The sequence below is a fragment of the Eschrichtius robustus genome, chromosome 3 (genome assembly GCF_028021215.1).
Source record: "Eschrichtius robustus isolate mEscRob2 chromosome 3, mEscRob2.pri, whole genome shotgun sequence".
In the NCBI taxonomy this organism is placed as follows: Eukaryota; Metazoa; Chordata; class Mammalia; order Artiodactyla; family Eschrichtiidae; genus Eschrichtius; species Eschrichtius robustus.
The window spans coordinates 144,444,814-144,467,146 of NC_090826.1; the positions used below are offsets into that span (position 1 = coordinate 144,444,814).

Consider the following 22,333-nt stretch of genomic DNA (forward strand, 5'->3'; position numbering starts at 1 on the left):
TGCAGACTATAAAAGGCTCAGAGGAGCTGGCTCTTCCTCAGGCTGCCTCCGTGTTGGATGGGTGGTCTGACACACATTCCAACTCAGATCAAGATGCCTGCTGGCCCCTCTTTAAATGCCAGGATCCAGACAACAGCTCCTTTTGCAGGATGTGAATATGTTTTTATTACAAAGAGGCAAGGAATCCTTAGCTTATGGTTGACTTTCTTTGTCCCCCTTCTTATCTCTGTTATTAGTACCCAAATGTGTATAATAATTACAACACGGGAAAACTTTGTAGTTTTACAGGGCGAGGTTTCCTTACTTATCAGCAAGAAAATGCCATAGAAGGGAACACCTTTTCAATGGATCTTTGGCTGAGACTTGGCACATGGGTGTTCTATGGAAGGAAGTGTGAAATGAGGATATTATTCTGCCACACCATGCTGAGGCGAGGGTTCATATTGCTCAGCAAACATGAATCTTGATAGTGAAATTTAAAAAAAATTAACTTTTCTCTTCAGTATGATCTCTCTCCCCCCCGCACCCCCTTCCTTTCCCTCTCTCCCTCCTCATCCTTTGCACTGAGCTTCCACCCTGTATTCCACATCCAGCTGCTTTCCCTTCTACCATCTTTCTTAACTACAATCAGTGACTACCCAGTTCCAGCTGTCTCTCTCTCATTTCCCTCAACAGCCTTTTCCCCTTCCTCCCGTTTCTGGCCCATCCAGCTCTGTCCTCGCTCCCTTCCCCAAAGCTCCACAGTCCCTGAGGAGATCAAAGAGTGAGAATGCGGCTGCAGCCCAGTCGGAAGAACTTTCCAGCTCCCCCTCCCGGCTGGGCTGAGTTGCGGGCTGAGAGCGGGAGGCTGGGCTGGCGAGGGGGGAGGTCTTGGCTTCTTGAGGGGGGGAATTATGATAGAGGTGTCTGAAGCAGCGTTGTGCATCGTAGAAAAATACAGTTCCCTTTGTGCTGGTTAGCGTGGTGTCCCTCGGTTCGGGTCCTTGCCACACATTCTTGAAAGCCATTGTTTACCTTGGGGTTTTGGAGGTGAGAAGCAACGCGGGTGGGTGCGGAAGGGATACTGGGAGCGCTTCCCAGGTACTGAATTGACCCGAGAATCAGTGGAGAGAAGTCGGCCTCCAGGAGTGGGGGGGCGCACAAGAGCAAAGGAGGGGGGCGTCCACCGGCCAATCAGGAGGCGAGGCCGAGCCCGGCTTCCCCTCCCCTCCCAGCTCCCGGGCGGGAGGCGCGCAGTGGAAAGTTGGGAGCCGCGACGGCTGGCGCGGTGGAGAGCGGCGCGGCGGCGGCGGCAACGGCGGCGGCAGCGGCGAGGGCAGCGGACTCGGTGCGGCGCCGCTGGCTCGGAGCGGCCCCCGGGGCATGGGCCGGGCGCGCCGCCCGCACTCAGCCACACGCCGCCCGGGCCGCGGGCACTCGGCTGTCCCGGAGGAGGCTGCGTCCGGACAAAAGCTGCCGCATCTCTGCCCGCCCGGCCCCTGCAGGGTTTCGGGTTTGGTGCTTGTCTCCATCTGATTCTCAGCCCCCAGTTTTTTGCGAGTTCAAAGAGGTTTCGGGAGTCGAATGAATTGCCCCGAGAAGAAACCCGCTGCCTGTTGTTGAGGAGGACTCAGCACAGTGCTTAGGCGCTCAGGAAAAAAAAAAAAAAAAAAAAGGAAAGAAAGACAAAATGATTTCCTGGGGCATTGTTCGCACAGTATTCCTGTTCACTCTTCTTTATACTTCCCAGGCTCAGGATGCAAGCCCCCAGTCAGAGATAAGGGCTGAGGAAATTCCCGAGGGGGCCTCCACGTTGGCTTTTGTGTTTGATGTGACGGGTTCCATGTATGATGATTTAGTTCAGGTTATCGAGGGGGCTTCCAAAATTTTGGAGACGTCGTTGAAAAGACCTAAGAGACCTCTTTTCAACTTTGCTTTGGTGCCTTTCCATGATCCAGGTAAGGGAAATATTTATTCTTTGTTATTCCTTATGATTACATTGTTTCTTATGCTGTGAAATTTTGTGTGAGTTTCAAAACAATTTTTAAAAAATGTGTAGCTGAATACAGTTGTAACGAAGAATTGCTCGCCTGTATCTGGGTTTGCTCTCTGATACCTACTCAAGTCTCAGCCATGGAGACGGCTTGTTCAGGGTGATTGTACGGTGGTACCCAAACCTGGAAAATGTGGAATTATGAAAATCAGAACCAGAGCAACGACATCAAAAGCAGTTAATTAACTTACTTAAAAATTAACTTAAAATTTTTAGAACTAAAGAATGTTTAATTAAGGCAGATTGGGACATGGGTATTCAGCAACAATAGTTTAAGAGCTAACATCCAGCTTGAGAGCATACTCAAGATAACGCTCACGTAAGGGAGAGAAAAACCTGTTGTGTGAGACCCAAGGAAGCTTGTAAGCAATGACTACTAATGAATTGAAGAGATGAAAATAAGAAGAAGCCATCCATTTCTTAATTGAATCTATTCAAATTCTTTGCACCAGATCATTCTTAGTTAGGTTCACAGATGGTAATAAATGTTATGTCCATGTCTCATCCAGTAGAAATGCATGAAATTTGGTATGGCGGTGCTCTTTAAAGGTAGTTGAAGCACAATCACTTTATTTTTTGCCCTAAAGCCATGGGTTTCAGCTGCTCCACTGGAATTTGATCCTCTTTACTTTTTTCTCTTTAAAGTGGCACCTTTCTGTGAGGCTCATAGGAGCCTTCATTGTCATTGCTGAGGGTAGCACTGCTTGGGGAGCCCTGGGGTTGGCTGTCTAACATCCACCTGAATTTCATTAGCACAAGTGGCTGCCCAGTTGAAGAAATAAGGCAGTGGTTTCTTAAAAGTCCTCCCCCACTGTTCTCCCACATTTCTATTGAAATCCCTCTCTTCACTGGAAGACCTTGACACAACCTCTTCACAATGAGAGTTTGATACTGAGAATCTCAAATTCTTTCCTCATGCATTTGACAAGCATATATGAGTTCAAGTTATTGCTGGGTATTAAATGTGGCAGGTTTCAGCTATTAAAAAAATTGGCAGGGGGAGGAATTTAGAGGGAAATAGAACTCTGGGATTTTTGTTTGTTGTTGTTCTTTAAATGATGAAAACCATAACCGATCCTACTCTTCCGGGATATACATATATTTTAGTAATTTCTACGTTGATCAAACGTGATATGTTCTTTATATTTGAATAAAGAATTGAATGATCATTTACTGTGTTAGCTGCCTCCGTGAGATACCTCATGTGTTATAATGTTTTAATTTATTAAATGTCAAGATGCCAATTGTGATGTGGTCCAAGACTTTTGTTATTTTGGAATAGGCTAAATATGTTTCTTCTATAGGGATGAATCTGAAATCGGGTAAAAAATAAAGTAAAAAATGTTTTCTCTAACACCACAATTTGCTTTCCTCCAAAAAACTGTTATGAAATGATGTTGCTGTAAGCAGAACACAAAAATTGCCTCTAGTCATAAATGGAAACTAGATCACCATGATATTTTGATGTGATAATGAAAAATTATTGGAATAAATTGTATTGTAGTGTGCCGCCTTCCAGTTGTTACCAAATGGGGAAGTTTGTTGTAGTTGACTTTCCTATACTTTGGCAATCATGATTCAAAGTAGGGGAAAGGTGGTATGCTAATAACAAATGGCCAAGAAATCATAGCTATTCTGAGTTAAATAATATGAGAAAATGATTAACTTAAATTGGTTCCACAAAATTAACTGTATGTATAATTCAGCAAAAATGATTAATTCTAGTTCCATTGTGATTCAGAGTAGAGAGGCTAAGACCAAAGTGTTTTTGAAGATAAAGAGGGAAATAAAAATGAAAACATACTAATAACCTTTAGTTAAGTTTACTAACTCACTGTAGTGGATTGTAGTATTATCTTTGTGTGTCATTTTCTGTGTGTGTGTGTGTGTGTGTGTGTACAGTCATCAAGAGTTTCTGATTCCCTTGTACTTCTGGCTGGTTATCAGCTTGGACTCACCAGTGGACAGAAAGGGCCTTGATTGGAGGTTTGCTGGCTTACTGAGTGACATTAGAAAAGTCTATCTACCTTTTTGTATCTGTTATCTCAACTATAAAATGGCAGAATTGGATCTGAACATCTCTAAGGTCATGTCCAACTGTAACATTTTACGACTGTTTTACATGTGGTGGTTTTTCACAGTCCCTGACACAACTGACAGGCAAAGAAAAGATGTGTGTAATTTAGTATAATTATATTAATCACCTTGACTACTTATAGCTTTTCAAAATCCTTTGACATCTGCTTTTGCATTTAGCTAGATGAAATAATGGATAAGATCTGGGGTATAGTCTCAGGCATTCGACGAAGACCTTCAAGCCTTTACAGATGATTGCTTTGGAACTCTGCGTTACAGTTTGGGGCAAGGTGTGTGTTTCCAGGTGGGGGTAAAAATGAAAATACGTGGAAAATACAGACATACAAGAGGAATAAGTCTAACAAGTTGACAAGGAGGTGATAAAATCATTCAGAAAATGTGTATGTAGGAAGCTAGTGTTAGAGGGGCAACAGCATAACCCATGGTAGGAGGAGGTACCAGAGAGGACCAGGGTCATGGCAAGTCAAGTCAACTTTTTGATGCTACCTCTGCTTAAGATGGGTTTTTCACTTCCAGAATCACATTTAATGTATTAATTTTTAACAGCTTTATTGAGATATAATTCCCTTACCATACAGTCATTCATTTAAAATGTACAATTCTGTGGTTTATAGTATATTTAGAGATATATATGCAACCGTCACCTCAGTCAAGTTTGGAACATTTTCCTCACTGCACAGAGAAGCCCTGTGCCTTTTAGGTATCAGTCCTCTACCCCTCCCCTCCGCTGCCACATATCGTCCTCCTCCCAGCCCTAAGCAACTACTAATTTACCTCTTGTCTCTGTGGATTTTCCTCTTCTGGACTTTCATATGAATGGAATCATATGAATCATATAACATGTGGTCTTTTTTGACTGGCTTCTTTAACTTTAGCATAATGTTTTTAAGGTTCATCCACGTTGTAGCATGAATCAGTACTTTATTAATTTTTATGGCCAAATAATATTCCATTTTATAGATATACCACATTTTGTTTATCTTCTAATCTATGATGTATATTTGGGTTGTTTCCACTTTCTGGCTAGTATGAATAATGCTTCTATTAATATAAACATTTGTGTGCATTTTTCTGTGTGAACATATGTGATATTGTGATTTGTAATACAAAATCAATATTTGGTCTTTGTCACCTTTTCTGGCACGGAGCTCTTAAAACGCTTGAAATTTCCTAAGTGAGGAGAACCAGAAAGGTATATTATGTTATGTTACTGAGGTGACTTTTGGACCCCACTGGAGAATGGGGGCCCATTGCCAGGAGAATCATCCCTGTGATTAGAGCATTGGAACGTTCAGTCCCACCCCTAACCTCTGGAGAATGTCCTGTGTGTACTTAAAAAGAATGTGTATTTTGCTGTTTTGGGATAGAATGTTCTATCATAGTCTATTATGTCTAAGGGCAACTTTTTCTTATTGATTTTCTGTCTGGATGATCTATTTATTGATGCAAGTGGTATGTTTCAGTCCCCTAATATTATTGTATTACTGTCAGTTTGTCCCTTTATATATGTTAATATTTATGTATTTAGGTATGCCTGTGTTGGGTGCATACTACAAGTATTATAATCCTCTTATTGGATTGATCCCTTTATCATTATGTAATACTCTTCTTTGTCTCCTGTTACAGTCTTTGTTTTAAAGCCTATTTTGTCTGATATGCGTATTGCTACTCCAACAATTCTTTTTGTTTCTTTTTGCATGGAATATCTGTTTTCATTCCTTCACTTTTAGTATGTGTGTTTTTAGACCTGAAGTGAGTGAGTCTCTTGCAGGCAGTGTATATATAGGTCTTTTTTAAAAAATCCATTCAGCCACCCTATGTCTTTTGATTGGAGCATTTAGTCCATTTACATTTAGAATAATTATTCATAGGAATAATTATAATTCATAGAATAGTAATAATAATTATTATTGCAGTTTTGTTAATTGTTTTCTGGTGTTTTTGTAGTTGTCCTCTGTTCCTTTCTTTTACTCTTGTTCTCTTCCCTTGTGATTTGATGACTTGTTTTTAGTGCTGTGTTTGTATTTCTTTCTCTTTTGTGTATTTGATATAGGTTTTGTGTTTGTTGTTACCATGAGGTTCATATATAACAACCTATGTATATAGGAGGCTATTTTAAGTTGATGGTCATTTAAGTTCAAGTACATTCTAAAAGCACTACATTTTTACTTCCCCACCCTCAACGTTTTATACTTTTGATGTCATATTTAAATTTTTTTATTTCTGTATTGCTTAACTGATTATTTTAGATATCAATGATTTCACTATTTTTGTCTTTTAACCTTCATGCTAGTTTTATAGGTGGTTGAACCACTACCTTTGGTATGTTTGCCTTTACCAGTGAGATTTTCTGTTTCATAATTTGTTTTGTTTGCTTTGGTTTGGTTATGGGCGTTTCTTTTCCATTTAAAGAGGTCCCTTTAATACTTTTTTTTTTTGTAAGGCCAGTTTAGTGGTGATGAACTCCTTTAGCTTTTGCTTTTCTGGGAAACTCTTTATCTCTCCTTCAATTATGAGTGATAACCTTACCAGGTAGAGTATTCTTGGTTGTAAGCTTTTTCTTTCAACACTTTTGATATATTGTGCCAGTTTCTTCTGGCCTATACAGTTTCTGCTGAAAATTAGCTGATGGTCTTATGGGGGTTCCCTTGTATGTAACTAGGTGTTTTTCTCTTGCTGCTTTTAAGATTCTCTCTTTAACCTTTGACATTTTAAGTATAATATGTCTTTGTGTGGGTCTGTTTGGGTTCATCTTGTTTGAGACTTTCTGTGCTTTCCGGACTTGGATGTCTGTTTCCTTTGCCATGTTAGAGAAGTTTTCAGTCATCATTTCTTCAAATAGGTTTCATGTCCTTTCTCTCTCCTCCTTCTTCTAGGACTCCTATAGTGTGAATATTACTACACTTGATGTTGTCTCAGAGGTATCCTAAACTATCCTTTTATTTTTGTTATTCTTTTTCTTTTTGCTGTTGTGATTGGGAGATTTCCACTACCCTGTCTTCCAGATCACTGATCTGTTCTCTTCATCCTCCATTCTACTGTTGATTCCCTTTAGTGTATTTTTCATTTCATTTATTCTTCAGTTCTAATTGGTTCTTTTTAATATTTTCTGTCTCCTTGTTGAAGCTCACTGAATTCATCCGTTCTTCTTCCAAGTTCATTAAGCTTATTTATGACTATTACTTACTTTAAACTATTTATCTGGTAAATTGCTATCTCTGTTTTGTTTAGTTCTTTTCTGAGATTTTTATCTTGTTCTTTTATTTGGAAGGTATTCCTTTGTCTTCTCCTTTTGCCTAACTCTTTGTGTTTGTTTCTATATATGAAGTATATCAGCTGTGTCTCCTGGTCTTGAAAGAGTGGCCTTATATAGAAAGTGTCTTGTGGGACCCAGTGGCACAGTTTCCCTGGTCATCAGAGCCAGGTGCAGAAGAGGATGGTATATCTTGGGTAAAGTTGGTAGTTGGAAGTTTTGAGAAATAGTTGGATTCTATGTATATTTTGGAGATTAAACCAAAAGGATTTAATGATGAACTAGATGTGAGAGAAAAATAACAGAAGATAAGACAGATCCTGAGGATTTGTCTTGAGTGAGTAGAAGCATAGCATAGCGATTTACTGAGATGGAGAACAAGCATGAAGCAGGTTTGAGAAAGAGTGGGAGACTGAGCTTATTATTTTGGGGTATGTTTAAGTTTGAGATACCTTTGTTACCCAAGTGGAGATATTACAAAGGCAGTTGGATATATAAGATTAGAATTCAAGGGGACAGGTCTGGGTCAGATACATAAATCTGGGATCCAAAAGCACATATAAGATGGTAATCAGGGCTGTGAGGCTAGGTAGGACCACTAAAGGACTGATTAAATGAAGAATTAATAAAGGTCTAAGGACTCAGCCTTGGAATACTAAATGTTTAGCAGTCAGAGATGATGATAAAAGAACAAAGTAGCCTGAGAAACTGAAGATAGAAGAGTATAACTAGAAATCAAGAGAGGAAAGCATTCCAAGGAAGAAGCACTAATTGTTTAGTTGAAAAGAGGACCGAGAATTGGCTAATCTACTTAGCAACGTGGAAATCATTGATGTCTCAACAAGAAATGATGGGAGTGAAAGCCTGTTTGGAGAGAATTTAAAAGAGAATGGGAGTAGAGGAATTGGACATCTTTGGAATTATATTGCTGTTTCCAGCTACTGGAAAGGTTGTTTTGTTCATGAAGCTAATAGAACAAAATAGAAACTAGTTTTGATAAATGATTCAGCCAGTATTTTACAAAATGCCCATGTGATGTAGTAGAAAGAACGTCCAATTTGGAACAGATTTGTGTTCTCTTCCTTATTCTTGTCATTTAAGCAAATCGTTTAACTTTGCCAGACTTCTGTTTCTTTATCTATAAAATCAGTGCATTGGTAGATTATTACTGAAGTCCATGGTTTTATTGATCATAATATAGTGAAAGATAAGGGACTGCAAAGAGGCTGAAAGTGACAAGGATTTGATTCACTGGGAGAAATAGCAGCATTACATGTCTCTGCGCTTAAGAGTTTCATTGTAGTAAAACTTCTGAGCCCTCAGTGACTTTGTATGTTTCTCCAGGAACTACACAGTGTTAAAAAAAACTCTAGGACTTCTTTTGTGAAAAGATTCTCTTAGAATATTTTTCTGAGCAATAGAATAGAAAGATTTCTACTAGGAAAAGCATTGCACATTCAGACCTTGAAAACCTATACAAATTTACATGAACTAAACTTCAAGTTGAATGTTTTCAGTTTCAGTATATGTAGAAAAAGGAGCCAAGAAGCTATTAGTCTCCCTTTGCCTCTGGCACATCCTACAGGAAAAGGGTTTTCATGAGGAAATGGACTGGTCTTTTAAGTCAAAGAGAAATCTAACTAAAGGAAATGAACTAAAATTTAAGAGTGAGAGATTTTGGTTAGACAATGATAATGATAACTTTGTTTCCTAGGATGATAGACTATTTTAACCTGAAGAGTGTAGATCCCATGTCACTGGTTGTTTTCTGAGGATATGGAGACGTTTTGCTCTGCACAATGAAAACTTTCAAAGTGTAGGAATCTAATTTTTTTTTTTTGTAATGGGAGGAGGAGCCAATGTAATGGCTAGTTTTTATGGGAAAGAAGAAACTTTACATCACTTTTTTTTTTTTTTTTTTTTTAACATCACATTTTGAGTGAGTTAGTGCAGGGGCTCAGTGGGCCAGCTGGTGGGGCACCAGCTTGTAATGGGTTCCACTGGGCCTCGCCTTTGTGCAGCCAGAACCAGATGACAGCACTGTTGTCTTCTTCACAGATGCAGCCCACTATCCGCTTATTGGTGATGGAGGGGACTAAATTAGGGTCTTCCTTGGTACCTGAGGCTGCCTTTGGGGCGAGCATATTGTACGGGTCCAGTCCCTTGTGTGCAGCCAGCATGACCTCCCTCTCCAGCCCAGTTGCCTGCTCGTCATCAGTAGGAACACCACCTCCAGACGCCATAGAGGGCACCATGGAGACTCCGTTGGGACCGCGGGCCGTCAGGGCCTGCACGGCCAGCGCTTCAGCTCTGCGGAGTGAACTTGAAGCCATCACGCCAGCTATAAACACCAGCATTTGGAATCGAATTTTGATATATCAGATATGTTAAGTGCGTTAGGGATGCTTCTATTTTGAAAAATCGTCTATGACTCCCAGAGGATGAAGGTTTTTTTTTTTTCCTTATTAAGTTGAGGACAGCCTTTTAATTGATTGATAGTAAATCAGAATTTGGTTTTGCTTATAGCTTGTCTCTTGTCAGACAAACAGTAACCATTCTCAAGGATGTTTATGACTGCTTATCTCTATTTATAGGTAATAAACTCACTGTTTGTCAAGGACTGTGCTAGGTGCTTTTGATTCAAAGATAATGAGGTATAGCTTACAAGAAGTTAACAGTCTTTGGGGAGAAAGGCAAGAGAAATAACAGTATTATATGCTGTGAAACATTTTATAGCGGGGAAAAAAGCATGGGGAATTGTGTGAGCTGAGAGCATGTCCCTGATCCCGAATTCAAGAGGGTGATGGTCAGCAAAGGTTTTCTGGAAGAAGTGTTACCTGGAGAAGGTGCATGAGTAAAAGCAGTTTAATCAAAAATATTAAGGAGTTTGGATTTCATCCTGAAAGCTTTTGGGAGGCTGAAAGGATTGTAAGTGAAAAGTGACATGATTGGGTTTTCATTTTAGATCTTCATCTCTTGGATGGATTGGAGCAAGGCAGTCCTGAGAGCTGAGAGATGAAATCTGAGGCCATCATAGCAATTCAGGGAGGAAAATTGAGGGGACTTGGGCATAGGAAGAAGGGTATGGATTTCCGAGTTATTAGTAAAGTCCAAAAGACTGGACTTGGCCCTTAGAACGTGGAAAAAAGGGAAATATGATTGCCTTCTGTAGATTAAAATATGAAATTGGCATACAATGAAAGAGAAAAGATATGTAAAGTTAGCTTTAAGATGCACTGTTACTCTCAGGGTGGTAGTCTTTGTTATAAGTTCCTTATACATTAACTTGTCCAAAATAAAGTCTCAACCAAAAGTGTGGGAGGTCAGCAATGAAAAAAGAGTCACAGAAACAGACTTAGATATTGTACAACCAAGTTCCTTTTAAAAAAAATTGTGGCATAATTGGCATATAATATTAGTTTCAGGTGTAGAACATAATGATTTGATATTTGTCTGTGTTGTGATATGGTCACCATCATAAGTCAAGATCTGTGATCGTACATGTTACAAACTGTTTTTTTCTGTGATGAGAACTTTTAAGATTTACTCTCTTAGCATCATTCAAATATACAATACAGTGTTGACTGTAGTCACCATGCTCTACATTACAATCCCATGACTTACTTATTTTATAATTTGAAGTTTGTACCTTTTGACCCCCTTCTCTCATTTTGCCCGCCCCAGCCCTTGCCCCTGACAACCACCAGTCTGTTCTCTGTATCTATTAGTTTTGTTTGTTTGTTTGTTTGTTTTAATTTAGTTTATTTATTTTTGGCTGTGTTGGGGCTTCGTTGCTGCGTGTGGGCTTTCTCTAGTTGCGGTGAGCAGGGGCTGCTCTTAGTTGCTGTGCGTGGGCTTCTCATCGCAGTGGCCTATCTTGTTGCAGGCGGGCTCAGTAGCTGTGGCATGCGGGCTCAATAGCATGGGCTCAGTAGTTGTGGCATGTGGGCTCAGTAGTTGTGGCTTGCGGGCTCTAGAGCACAGGCTCAGTAATTGTGGCGCGTGGGCTTAGTTGCTCTGTGGCATGTGGGATCTTCCCGGACCAGGGCTCGAACCCGTGTCCCCTGCATTGGCAGGTGGATTATTAACCATTGTGCCACCAGGGAAGCCCTGTATCTATTAGTTTTTAAAAAAATTTTTTTAGACTCCACATATAAGTGAGAACATACGGTATTTGTCTTTCTCTATCTGATTTATTTCACTTAGCATAAAACCCTCAAGGTCCATCCATGTTGTCGCAAATGTCAAGATTTTCGTTTTTTTTTATGACTGAAGGATATTCCTCTGTGTGTGTGTGTGTGTATGCATGCCACATTTTCTTTTTTTTTTTTTTTTAATTTATTTATTTATGGCTGTGTTGGGTCTTCATTTCTGTGTGAGGGCTTTCTCTAGTTGTGGCAAGTGGGGGTCACTCTTCATCGCGGTGCACGGGCATTTCACTGTCGTGGCCTCTCTTGTTGCGGAGCACAGGCTCCAGATACGCAGGCTCAGTAGTTGTGGCTCACAGGCCTAGTTGCTCCGTGGCATGTGGGATCTTCCCAGACCAGGGCTTGAACCCGTGTCTCCTGCATTAGCAGGCAGATTCTCAACCACTGCGCCACCAGGGAAGCCCCACATTTTCTTTTTCCATTCATCCATTAACAGACACTTTGGTTGCTTCCGTATCTTGGCTATTGTAAATAATGCTGCAGTAAACATGGGGGTTCATTTATCTTTCTGTGTTGGTGTTTTTGTTTTCTTTTGATAAATACCCAGAAGTGGGATTGCTGGATCATACATATGGTAGCTCTAGTTTTAATTTTTTGAGGAACCTCCATACTGTTTTCCATAGTGACTGCACCAATATATATTCCCACCAACAGCGCACAAATGTTCCCTTTCTCCACATCCTCACCAATGCTTCTTATTTCCTGTCTTTTTGATAATAGACATTCTGACAGGTGTGAAGTGATATTGTGGGTTTGATTTGCATTTCCCTGGTGATTAGTGATGTCGAGTACTTTTCATTTACCTGTTGACCATCTGCATGTCTTTGGAAAAATGTCTCTTCAGATCCTCTGCCCATTTTTAAGTCAGATATATATATATTTTTGCCAAGTTCTATCTATGGTTTGGAGTGTTAGTTCATTCTACACTTAAATAACTAGTCCATCATGAGCAATGTTCCAACTGTGGTGATAGACTGTTTATCTTTATAAATAGGTAATGATGTCATTACATATTTGGATCATACTGTTAACTCTCCTTGTTTTGGTTCCATGCTCACCAAACAGCCTCCAAATAATTTAACCTCATGAACTTTACTTATGGTGAGAGAATGCTCTGGTCAGACTGGCATATACCTCAGATTCACAGAGAGTTATATTCCTCGTTGGTAACTCATATTTTGGCACACCAGTTTTATACATCTGCCTCTACTGTTTAAAGTATTCTGACAGTGTCAAGTTAAAGTTTCTGAGTTTGCAAGTCTGAGAGCCAGATCTTGGTTGATGGTAAATTTATGAAAGTAAATGTCTCCCTGTGTGGATCTGTTTGGGTGGCTTGTCAATCTCCAGGTTCCACCCCTCAGCATTTCCAGCTGTCACTGTTAGTGTCAATAGTGCCAGGTAACTGTCCTCTCCACTTGAAACTTATATAGGTGATAGCTGAAGCCATCGGAGTGAATGAGATCATCTAAAGAGAGGATGTAGGCTGAGAAAAGAAGGAAGACAGGCAAGAACTACGGTGAACACAAGCATTTAAAAGAAGGGACATTCATAAAGGATTCTGGAAAGGAGAGTCCAGGTAAATAGGAAGAGAAACAGGAAGGAGCAGGGTTTGGAAATCTAAAAAGTTGTTAGTTTAAAGCAGGAGAAGTTGTCAACTCTATCCATTTATAAGTTACTGAAAATAAAGGCTTTTAACCAAAAGATTAAAATAAAATAGACAGTTTCATTGGAGTTGCGGAGTCAGGAGGCTGAAATGACAGGTAAGAAAATGGAGCTAATGAATGCAGTGTGTTTCTGTCATGAAACATAACATTGTGGTTTAAAGCGTAGGCTCTGGAGTCTGATGCCTGGGTTGGAAGACTGGCTCCACCAATTACTTGTTGTGTGATTTTAACTTCTTTGTGCTTCCCTTTCAGTAATTGGGGATAGTATTATCTATTCTATAAGGTTGATGTGAGGAGTGAAATACTAGATGTCCAAAACTTAGCACAATCCCTTTCACACAGTAAATTCTCAATAATCATTAGTTATTGGGATTTAGAGTTGAGAAAGGACATTTTTTTAAGGTGGGAGAGAGGAGAAATATTTAAATACTGCTAGAAAAGTCCGTAGAATAGAAGAGATAAAATATGCCAAAGGGAGAACAGATACTTTATAAAACCAGGACTTTGAGGAAGCAAGAGGAGATAGAATGCGAAGTAGAAGGATTGGCTGTTGGCAGGAGAAGACCTTTGGTTGAGTGTGATAGGAGAGAAGCAGACCGTTGATAGGTATAGTCATGGACAAGGTGGTAGGTGAGGATGCAGGATGTTGGGTGACTTCCTGTCTGATGGACTCTTTTTTTCTCAAACAGAAAGGAGGGTCATTTGTTGAGAGGAGGGAAGTGGCAGAACGGTAGGTGAGGGATTTTAGAAAAATGGTGGAGTTTTGGAGGTAGAAGGTACCTGGGGACACAGAGACAGTTTCCCAGGATGAGTTGTGGTTCAGAAGATGAATTTGTGATGCTTGAATACTGCCTACCTTTGTGATTTTCTCCAGTAGCTCTCGGCAGCCTGGGTGTAATTGCTGAGTTTAATCACTTGTTTGACCTAGGACTGGGATTTCGTTGAGCAGGTGTGGCTAAAGAAATAAGATATGGTTGAGAAGAATATTGATAAGAGAGAGACTGAAGTGAAGATCAGAGAGTCAAATCTGGGTGTACTGGACTGACAAGAGTTGAGATTTTGCACGTGAAGGACAATATAACAAGGAATTTGGGATTAATTGGTAAGAATAGCCAGAGTGATTGATGATAGAATTCAGCTTGAGTAGAAATGAAGATTGTGGGATTGCAGTCAAGGAACTTGAGTCTGCAGCGTTGAACACGTGTGTTAAAGGAACCTGGATAATAACAGAGCTTAAAATGCTGAGGAAGCCAGTGAGTCAGGCATCAAATTTTTATTTAATAAGGATTTATTGAGAAGTCTGCAGGTGGGAGATGACAATGATGAAGAAGGTTAGAGGGTGTCATAGGTGGCACACACCTCAAAATGGAAGGTGTTTTCTCTGAAGGCAGAGAAATGGCAGACTGGACGTGGATAAAATGATGATCCACCTCCTGACCCTCACGTAGCTGGCATGTTGCAGAATGATCAGACTCCACTGGGGAGGGCTGTAGGAGAGGTGGTGCCATCTACGGAGAACCTTGTTTCAGCTCAAGTGGGAATTAGATGGGGAGTTCCTGTGAGCAGGTAGTTCGGAAGGCCACAGGACTTGTGAGGAAATAGGATGTGAGTGAATGGGTCAGGAGAGAGGAAACAGGATGAGAGGAAAAGGGAAGAGGAACAGTTTGCATTTGAGGCAGTGACCACAGATGATGGTGATGTAAAGCAGGGCAGGATATGCTGGTTGCAAAGTCTGAGACTTGGATATAAATTTAAGATACCAGTTCAGGCCCTGGGAGAGTTGGAGCCTGATGAAGTCATCTGTGGCAGACAGCATGGCTGGAAGGGACTCCTGAGGGAACACTTCAGCTCACACATCTTAGCGACACAGGCTTAGTAGAATCATTTTTATTTCTAATAATAACAGCTACCATTTTATTTTTTTGAGTCATTACTATGGACCGACGCGGAACTAGTTACATTGCGTGGCTCACAAAAAAATCTAACCGGTCGATGTTAACTTTATTTTATGTAGGAGGCAACTGAGGCTTATATGAACTCTCACATTATGTACAAAATTTCCTGAAGAAGAATAGCTTTCTACAAGTTATTTTTTGCCACCTTCTTCTGTTTTGAGAAATGTGTGAAATTGAGAAGATGTGCCCAGGAAGGCATGGCAAAGGGAACACCGTGTTAGTTTGTGAGGGCTGCCATAACAAAGTCCCACAAACTGGATAGCTTAAACAACAGAAATTTATTGTCTCACAGTTCTGGAGGCTAGAAAGCTGAAATCAAGAAGTTGGCAAGGTTGTTTCCTTCTGAGGGCTGTAGGGGAGAATCTGTTTCATGCCTCTCTCCTAGCTCCTGGTGCTTTGCTGATGATCATTGGTGTTCCTTGGCTTGTAGATGCACAGATCTCTGTCTTCATGTTCACAGGGTGGTCTCCCTGTGTGCTGTGTCAGTTTTTCCTTTTTGATAAGGATACCAGTCATATTGAATTATTGGCTCACCCAACTCCAGTATGACCTCATCTTAACTAACTATATCTGAAACATCCTAATTTCTAAAAAAAAAGGTCACATTCCAGGGTGCTGGGAGATAGGACTTTAATGTATGAATTTTGGGGAGGACACAATTCAACCCATATTAAGACCATCCAGTGATTAACACTGAATAAAACAAAACTCTTTAACTCTTTTGCTAAAGACTCAGTTCATTCTATAAGTTTCTAATAAAAATGTTTGCATCAGGGAGTATCATGGACTCTAAGCTCTGAGCTCTTTTTGGATAGGAACAGGGTTCCCAGTGGGAGTTACAGAGAGAGGTATTAATATGTTTGGGATGCTATTTAAGTCCTTAAAATAATTTGAATTCAAAAAATTGTGAATTCTACTCTTAAATCACTTAATACTTTAGAGCATTAACTCTTAAAACATTTAATAAAGCTTTATTAGATTTTTTTTTTCTTCCTTCGGAGATGTTGAGACATTTACTTTTATTTTGAAATGGGGGAAATTATACAGAAGCTAGGAATTCTGGGAATTATGTGTGTGTTCCAAAATATTTTGGGTTTGTATACCTATGGATTTCTTTTCTAGGAAACTTCAAACACACACATTGGAGCAATTTTTCCATTAGCACTTAATCTCTGAGAGGTTCCCTTTAAGCATTGTTTTATTCTTAGGTGGGAGGAATTCCTTGAAGTTTCCAGGCTGGAAGTCACTCTGTTTGCTGTCGAAAATGCTTCAGGGCAACTCAGTAGCTGTTCTGGCCTAGATCAGACTGGGAGAGGCTGGTTAAATGAGACTGATGGTTGATGGGGAAGAGATAAATACATGAGATGAATATTTAATATTTCTTTTTCTTTTCTTTTTTTTTTTTTTTACCAAGTAGAAGGTCCAGAAAATACATTATTTCATTAAGCAGTAGAGAACAAATTTCTAAAAAGATATTGTACTACTTGGAATATTAATTTTTTAGGTTCAAAGTGAAATCTGTTTTGCTTTTTGTTTAGTTCATTATTTCCTCTTCCGAGTCCTTTCCTGGAACACACAGAAAACCTCATTTTTATTGTTTCACATTCCCCAGAGGGTCTTCCCTGCTTTTCTTAGGTGAACTTGTTCACTGGCCCTTGGGTCAGGTGATCACACTTGTGCCTTGAAGTTTTCTCCTAAGCCACACCCTATGTTGGAGTGTCTCTCTGTGTGCCAGACATTTTCTCTTCTGTAATTAAAAGATTTTTCAAAATTTCACCTCTTCCAAGGAATTTTTCTGGAGTATTGGAAAAGTGTCATTCAATATGCCACCTATCAATTGTACCTTATACGGACTTAATTTGTTCCTTTGGTAACTTCACTTGTTTTTTTCCCCCTTCTACCTTATAACAGATATTAAGGTATTTTTTTCCATTCTTTCTTAAATTATTTACACTCTTTAGTAGTTTTCTTCAGGAATTGTATATAAGTAGGTGTTGGTTCACAACCTCAGGAGTTCCCAGGAGAAATTTGAACCCCCCGGTATATACAGAGGGCAAGGAGGGACCAAAGAAAGAGGAAGACCACTCTGGATTCATAAGTGGCAGTTTTAATAAGAAAAGGAATTTACATACGAGACTTGTCTTGGGTAGCTACAAGATGAGTTGATTTCTACATCCACCAACTGGAGTTTATGTGGAGGCCTTAACGGGGTTCAGTCATGTATACAGTACAGAATGATCTCAAAAACACATTAGTCTCTCAAGGCTTTGCCCCTGAAGTAGCTCCTAATGTGGGAACAGTGGTCTGAACAAACGTACATTCTAAGGAGAGAAAAGGGGGTGAGGAGCCTCCAGCTCAAGGTCACGTCCTCTCAGTGACCTCCTCCAATAATAGGAAATCCTTTTGGTCTTTTTTCTTTTTTTTGAGAGTCTATTTATAGCACCTTAATTTTTGATTAGTAGGTAGGTAGAATTCTGTACCTAACTTAGCCCATTGAAGATATTTTATTGTTTTCTGACTTGTTGATGAGAAGTCTTCTTTCGGTTTGTCATTCCTTTTTAGGTAAGCTGTCTTTTCTTTCTGGTTATTTTAAGATTGATCTCTTTTGCCTTTCTGTTTCTGCAGTTCTTTATTGTCTAAGCTTGGATTTGATATTATTTTTCCTGCTTGGAACCTGGTTTGCCGCCCCAACCTGAGGACGTTAGTTTGTATTCATTCTGGACATTCATTTCTTATCTTTCAAATATTTCTCTCTTTATTCTGTAATATCCCCTTCAAAAAAGTATTATTAAGTACATTTTGGATCTTCTCATTTGATTCTCCAAGCCTTTTTATCTTTCTTTCTTTCATGGTTTCCTTTTTTTTTCTCTCGTTGCTACATTCTGGATGATTTTCTCAAATCTTTCGTAAGTTCTCTTCAACTCTTTCTAATCTACTCTTTAAGTCATCCATTGTTTTCAATTTCAATAACCATAGGTTTTTTTTTTTTTTTTTTATTTCCAGAAGTTTCATGTGGTTCTTTTTCAAATCTGCCTATTTTGTTTTGTGTTGTAGGCTCTTCAATATTACAGTCTCTTTAATATTGCTGTATTATTTCTACCTCTTAGAGTGGTGCAGATTCTTCCAACTGTTTGGTCTGCTGACTCTCCCTCATTGTGGTTTGTTTCCTTGTGTGGTTGCTGATTGTTGACTGTGAGTGCATCCTTAGCAGGGAGTCTAGTATACCCTGGATTGTGTACTTACTAGTGTTTCTACAGAGAGGTTTTGCATTTCATTTTGTTGAGGTCCTAAAATTAGCTTGTGGGCAAATTTTCTTTGGCTTTGGGTTCCTGCACTATGCAGTTAGTACAATTCCTACTAACCCTTATATGTTTCTTGCTTAGGGTTTCAATTTAGCCTCAGGAGATTTATTCCCCCAATTATAGACCTGAATAGATAGTAAACTTTCTTACCAATTTTCTAGGTTAGTGTGAGGAATTTTTCCTGATCACTGTTTCACTGATAGGACTTGGCTTTAAACAGGGTACTCTGAAAACTGTACTCAGTGGGCATTAAAATCTTAGCAGCCAAGCCCTGTATCAGGTTCTGACACCCTCTTTTGCTGACATGGTGACAACTGAAGTTTACTTCTGGTTTGAATTCTTCTTTTATTTTAGGTACTTGGGAGATTTCCCTTTATTTTTATTATTTGAGCTTGGCTTTTTATTAAAAAGGAAATTTTATGTTTTATCCAGCATTTCTGTTTTGTAGGGCAAGTGTCTTCCTCGTCAACTCAGTCTGCCATGTTGCCGAAAGGTCACTTCTCATATCTTCATACTTTTCCTTCTGTATTCTTTTCCTGTATCCAAATTTCTCCCATTAAAAAAGTTTTATTTATAGTAAAATATCTACCTACAAGAAAAACTCTAGGCCCAGGTGATTGCTCAGGAGAGCTTTACCAGGTATTCAAGGAAAAATAATCACAATTCTATAAAACCACTTCATGAAAAAAAAAAAAAAAAAAAGGGAACACTTTCCTTGAGGCTAGCATAACCCTGGTACCAATATCTGATAAGGCTAATACAAGAAAGAAAAATTATAGGTCAACTTCCCTCATAAATCTAGATGCAAAAATGAATATTAACAAATCCATCCAGCAATATATAAAGAGGGACATATGTAATGACCAGGTTGTTTTAATCCCAAGGCTAAGAAGATTAGTTTAACACTAGAAAATAAATAGTAATTTATCATATTAGTAAATAAAAGGAGAAAAATAATATCATCTCAGTAGATGCATTCGATATAATTATATATCTATTTATTATCAAATAAGGAAACAAACAACTCTTAGAAAACTAGGAATATACAATAACTCCTTTAATCGAAAAGAAAAAAAAACCTCTTCAAAAAACACTAAAGTTATGATCATGTTTGATGGTTAAACTAAAATTTTTCCCATTGAAATTGCAACCAAGATAAAGATGGCAATAAAGGAAGTTTAACTCTAGTGTATCCATACCAATGACTCAGTTTTTATTTCCAGTGTTATTTCTTTGTGCCTTCTCTTTCTTCATGATCAGTTTGTCTGTTTCAAGGAAATGGCCTCTGGTTTTTTGATCATCTCTATTTTTTTGTTTTCTACTTTATTAATTTGTGGCCCTATTTTTATTGTTTCTTAGCTTCCACTTTCCTTAGTTTTGTGCTGTTGTTCCTTTTTAACTTCGAAATTTATATGTTTATTTTTACCTATCTTATTCATAATACAGACATTTAAGGCTTTTAACTTTAATTCATACTTTTTTTCTATTTAAAAAATTGTAAAGACTACGTTTGTGAATGAGCCAGTTTGGTCAATTATTATTTTCTAAATATTTTGAGTGTGTTTGAAAAACAGTATTCTCTGCTTATTGGATATGTGATTCTTTATATATAATTTAGATAAGTTTGTTAATTATATTATTTAGAGAGGCAATATAACATAGTGGTTAAGAACATAGGTTCTGGGGTAGACTGCCTGGGTTTCAAGCCTGGCTCTGCTACTTACTAGCTCTGTGAACTTGGGCATAACCTCTCTATGTTCAGTTTCTTCATCTGTAAAATAGGCATAATAATAGTACCCTTTCATAGAATTATTTTCAGGGTTAAATTAATTAATATGTAAAGTGTTTATAATAGTGCCTGGCACATATTAAGTGCTACAGAATATGTCTAAAATCCTGTTGTTCAAATCTATACTTCTAATTATTTTTATTTGCTTGCCCTATACATTTGTGATAGAGATATATGGAAATCACACACTATCATCTGTTTTTTTCTTCTTGTACTTTGGCCAGTCTTTACACTCTTTGTTGTAACGCTATAATGTTGTGTGCATATAAAATTATTTACCTGGTGGATTTATCCATTTTGTTATTACATAGTAGTATCCTTCTTAATCCAGGACCTCTACCTGATCTAGTTGCCTCTGTGGAGATTAGAAAAAGCCACATCCTGTAGGTCAGGTAGCTTGGCCGAAGGCCAACTCAGCAGGTTGTCCAGGGTGGTTTGGAGATGTCTAGGCCAAACAGCATCAGGATTGGCCAAAACCTGGAAGGCTGTCTTTCACTGGTTTTCCAGTGGACGGTGCTTCTAAGCCTCAGGGTGCAGTGCTAGGGGAAGGCTCTAGAACTCATCCTTGGCCACTGTGAGACCATCATGTGCTGCTTTGGACATTCCTGTATGAGGCTGGGAAACCTAGAGTGAAAAGTCTCAAGTGTCACCTCATCAGCTGGCTGAGGAGATCACAGCTGCTCTGTAAACCATGTCTGGGGTTCAGGAACGGGCTGAGGACTGGCAGGCCAGGGCAGCCGTGCCTGATGAGAATCACAGGAGACTGGGAGCCCCATTATTCTCTCTGGGGCTGGTGAGGTTCCAGAGAGATGGGAATAGGAGCAAAGGGGCTCCCCATGAGTGGAACAGAGGAGAACCAAATTTCTTATCTCCTGTGCAGCACTCAGAAAACATGGACTCTTCTAGAAAATCACATCCAGAGGATGGACAGAAAATGCTCACAAATGGAGTTTTGGCAGTGGAAGTCAATAACTGTGTGTGGATGGCTGGGGAGGTGGAGCTGGAGAGATGCTTTAAGCCAAGAGTTTTACAGGATATCCATGGTGAAATTCTGGGAGAAGAGAGAGTTGTTAAAGGCTGTAACCAGTGCAGTTTCTTACTGTTCCCCTATGAACATTGTCCAGTCGCACTGAGAAACATTGATGTTTCCTGTGCATACCTTTACTTACCTTGTGTCTTTACTGACGCCTTTTCACAGCCCCAGAGAGATACCAGGTCAAAAAAGGACACAGGTTTTGAGTCAGATGGACCTGGATTCGAAACTGTTCTCTCCTAGTTATGGGGCCTTGGACAATTTACCTAACATATTTCTCCCTTAATTTTATCTCAGCAAAAAAAGGGAGGGGTTATAATATCTACCTCTGCAATTGTTGTGAGCATTAAATGAAGTAATTGATATAAAGTGCCTAGACATAGCAGGTGACCAATAAACATGAATTCCTTTCCACTTTTCTATCTTTCTCTATCTTTTTCTCTACCAATATTCTAAATGGTCAAGTCAGTCAATTTTACACACACACACACACACACACACACACACACTTACTCAACATGTTTTGCTCTAACTTCAAAATACAGCCTGCTGGACCTGTCCATTTCTCTCAGTCGCCACTACTGTCAACTGTTACCAGCATCTCTCTTAACTTTGTAATAGCTTTCCACCTGGTCTCCGTGCTTGTCAGTCTTGCCTCCATCCACACAAAAGCCATGGTAGTCTTTTTAACAATGGAAATAAATCACATTTCAACAGCTTCCTACAGATTTTAAGTAAAATGTAAATTCCTTCTGGTAAATCCCTCCACCTAGGAAGCCCTATGTGATCTGCCACCTGAGTACCTCTCTGTGCACTTTTTTTCAATTTCTTTCTTACGAATGCTCTGTCATGCTCAGCCCATTCTCATTTCAGGGCCTTTACACTTCCTATTCTTTCTGCCAAGAATATTTTCTTTCTTTTTTCTTTTTTTAATAAATTTATTTATTTATTTTTGGCTGCGTTGGGTCTTTGTTGCTGCATGTGGGCTTTCTCTAGCTGT

The 22,333-nt window shown here is 39.3% G+C and overlaps 1 protein-coding gene and 1 pseudogene across 6 annotated transcripts in view; one reads left to right on the plus strand and one right to left on the minus strand.

Annotated features, from left to right (window-relative positions):
* Positions 1–1,313: 1,313 nt before the first annotated feature.
* The window catches only part of HMCN1 (hemicentin 1), a 529,724-nt gene continuing 508,704 nt past the window's right edge, over positions 1,314–22,333 (plus strand). For all 6 annotated transcript variants that reach the window (XM_068541417.1, XM_068541420.1, XM_068541418.1 and 3 more), the window contains exon 1: positions 1,314–1,937. In XM_068541417.1, coding sequence (XP_068397518.1) covers positions 1,670–1,937 — 268 coding nt within the window. In that variant the 5' untranslated portion in view covers positions 1,314–1,669. The remainder of the gene's footprint in view (positions 1,938–22,333) is intronic.
* Positions 9,340–9,715, minus strand: LOC137761497 (cytochrome c oxidase subunit 5B, mitochondrial pseudogene; annotated as a pseudogene).